Raw genomic sequence first — 3,609 nt, forward strand, 5'->3', positions numbered from 1 at the left:
GTTCCTTTTATCTAAACTACGATGGTATAGTGGTGACATTCACTCCTCTTTTTTAAAGTTTTCGTATCCACGAGTTACCTATGTCGTGGCCTCGAGTTACTAAGTCGATGCCACGACATAGAAAACAGAGGAGTGTTAAATTAAATAATAGAAGAGTGCAATTAAAGCGAATATCACCTCAATGACACCGAACTAAACATATAATTTGATATTCGTTTGATCGTAAATGCTTGCATGTTTTTGGGAGGTTTATATATATATTTCTAAGTACAAAAGGAGGCAGTGTGTGTATTTGTGTTTCCTTCAATATGATACATATTAATGTTAATGAAGTTTTTTGTTACAAAAGACAACAACGCTACCAATGTTATATTATACTCAACATTAATCAGAAGAACAAAATCATGAGCATTACGCTTTAGGCATGCTCGAAACGAAGAGGAAGTCGAGTAATTGGAGTGTATTGATAGGCGGCCATACAACGCTAAAGCGGGCACCTGTAAAGTATATTTTATAAATCTTTGCTTCTTTCTTTGTGCACACAAGGCGTTCTTATAGTAAGTCAAACTTACAACACACATATGTATGCATTTAACCATACTTCATTCATTCATAAAATATAGATAAGTATGGAAAAGTTGTTTGGTTGTATTCTGTTTACACTGTAAAACTAATACAAACTGAGCACTGAATATGTTATTACATTAAAAAAATCAGACACATTTTTACAATAAGCATGAGTTCTTCTTTTATCATAGTGTCTGGTCTTGGAACATTGACCTTACAATGTTTAAGTCAGTTACAACAAAATACTATCAATAACAACATTACATGTATACTATTAAGAATGGATTAAACAGACACACGAAATATCCCTTTAAACGAACAATAAAAAAGCATGTTCAAATATAATGCACATACTTTCATTTAGTTTAAACTTTAGAAAAAAAAATAACATGTGCATAATCGGGATAATTTTTTAAACATAAATCAAAACATACCAAAGAATAATATAATTATTAGCATACAGACCAATACTCTTAGAGCAGCATGCGTATTTAAACACTCACTCATATGCATGTAATTATGAGAACGTGAATTGTAGAGGGGGTGATCAAATTGTATTCGTTTAACATAACACTTACTTACTCAAACATATACGTATAGAATATCATACACCGTATGAAGCAAACACAAAACTATAATTCTGCATGCGCATATATTACAGTTTCAATCTGCATAAATTGCCCACAAAGAGACAAGTAAGTTATAGACGTGATATTCATATAATAATTCGCAAGAAAAATCAATAGCAATACAATGACAATAAGAACATTACTTCTAGGCATTAATAATTGCTATTTGATTGAATTAATATTAGTCTTTTTAAATGGAACGATTTCAACAACCTGCAAGATGGTATTGTTTTAACTAGAAATAATGCTTGATGTAGTGTACTCGTATAAGTTTGATCATTATACTTTCCTGTTTGTTTGACTTTTAAACACATCGAGACAGAAATTTCGGAATTGTGCATTGCAGAACAAATATATGATTGGATCAATCGCACATGAAAGCAGATACGATCTCAAGCAAACTTGGTATACTGCATAACCGGCTTCGTTAAGCGTCATCAAAAACTTACTGTCGGTTTGACGAAGTACGGCAATAACCAAGAAGGGAAGAAAACTGACAACATAAGCTAACGTTATCAAGAAAAGCATAAGTGTAGAACCTCCAATCTTCAATTTCGAACTCAACACTGATTTCAAATTGGTCTGTGTGTCAGATTGAGTAATTTCCTTTCGTTGCTTGTAATCTGGTTGCATGTGTATGGCACTGTCCACTTTAGAATTTTCATGTTTCAAATCGTTGATTTGTGTTGAAAGATTCCTGATATTTGAAGTCGGTGTTGTATGGATTTCGTCTTTAGTATTTATGTGAACGCGTGTAACGCGCTCGTTTGGTGACCGGTCTTCTTTGATTAACATGTCTAACACTTTATTTCTTTCTTCACTACGTTTCATTCTCATTTTCTTGTGCTTGTACACAATCACGCCCACTAAATAGTACAATACGGAGAGCACAATAAATATGACTGCCGTGCTGCATATTTGAAACAAAAAATAAATTTTCGGAGAAATCAAGCCATCATATTGATTCATTATCTGACACGACTTCCCCACGTAACCGCCAACTGTAATCGTTCTAGTTCCGTAAAATATTACGGACGGCCATGCGTACAAGCAAATGCCTATCAAAACACATCCAATGCATATACGCTTCGATGTTTTCGTGTTTAACTGTGGTCCATGGGGACGACAAATTCTTCTGAATCTGTCAACGGCTATGGCGACAAGTATAGCGGCAGACGAACTGTTCATTGTGAACGTTGAACATCGCGATATTTTGCACAACCACGGCTCGTCTAGAACTATTGAGAAGCGCATGATGTAAAGTTCCATCGGTATGGTTGTCAAACAATTTATCAAATCCTGCGTGGTAAGGAATAGGATAAATATTCTTGAAGTACTCTTCTTCCATTTAATGAAGTAAACATACAAAACCAAACTATTTCCAGGAATACCCACTATCATAAGAAAGACACTGTATACAAACGCATGTATAAGAAGGCGAAATCTTTCTGCATTCAGTGTATTTATCATTGAAGTGTTGTATTCAGTAAGTGACACGTTAACGTGAGTGCAGTTGTCCAAAAGCGTCGTAATATTCGAACACATTAAATAAGACATGTTTAGGATGTTAATTACAATACTGCTTATGTACCTATGACTTTTAAAACTGTAAGTCCGTTCAAAAATACACAAAGATTTTAAATAACACCGCGCTTCCATTGAATACTTGTCGCTATTAATACTCAGCCTGATGCAAAGTCTTAACATACAAACTCACATTTTATAAAAGAAGCTTTTCGATTTCCAGGTATCGAATTCAGCATCATAAACCGAATATTTGCGCATTTCAGCTTCAGTTATCATTTGCTGGTTTAGGTAAACCGTTGAGCACCTTATGTTGATAACGAGTATGTAATTTACATTAATTTATCAGGTTGGCACCATCAAACGATAGGAAGAAATCATAACACGATTCACTTAAAATGATTATGTACATTACGTTGATGAAGCAGACGTATGCTACGGCGTATCTATCAAAATGATAACAAAAAGTTATCCATATTATGATCTTTAACGTGAACTATTTTGCTAAGGTTTGTCAATATGAAATAACCTCCGGATGTTGCAATTCGTCAGAAGATAGATAGAAATAGAATTACGGCTGCTAATCGTTTTTAATTCCAAAAATCCAATGTAAAGAACTATGAAATTGGACATTACAATATAAAGTGTAGACATTTCATCGTGGCAATATAATCAAATATTTAGTTCTCTTTTGTAATTATGCTTCTTAAACATGCTATCATTTTAAGCTGTTGTGCTTTGTTAAAAAATCTAGTTGTCGGAAGCCTCTTCAAGCATATTCCTTAATAACATAAACATGCATCTATAATTATCATGATTAATATTCGACAAAACGTAAGAACATCTTAATTTGTTAAATATGACTGTTACATTATTGATGCACATGAGG

At 33.6% G+C, this 3,609-nt stretch overlaps 1 protein-coding gene across 1 annotated transcript; it reads right to left on the reverse strand.

Annotated features, from left to right (window-relative positions):
• Window positions 1–1,399: 1,399 nt before the first annotated feature.
• Window positions 1,400–2,775, reverse strand: LOC127870148 (uncharacterized). The gene has a single exon (XM_052412805.1). The coding sequence runs from the start codon at window positions 2,751–2,753 to the stop codon at window positions 1,476–1,478; it is 1,278 nt and encodes a 425-aa protein (XP_052268765.1). The 5' UTR covers window positions 2,754–2,775; the 3' UTR covers window positions 1,400–1,475.
• Between the last annotated feature and the right edge of the window lie 834 nt (window positions 2,776–3,609).

Source organism: Dreissena polymorpha, chromosome 2, assembly GCF_020536995.1.
Source record: "Dreissena polymorpha isolate Duluth1 chromosome 2, UMN_Dpol_1.0, whole genome shotgun sequence".
Lineage (NCBI taxonomy): Eukaryota > Metazoa > Mollusca > Bivalvia > Myida > Dreissenidae > Dreissena > Dreissena polymorpha.

Bases quoted from the DNA above. Each gene is read 5' to 3' on its own strand.
- LOC127870148 (XM_052412805.1), bottom strand. From the start codon at position 2,753: ATGTCTTATTTAATGTGTTCGAATATTACGACGCTTTTGGACAACTGC.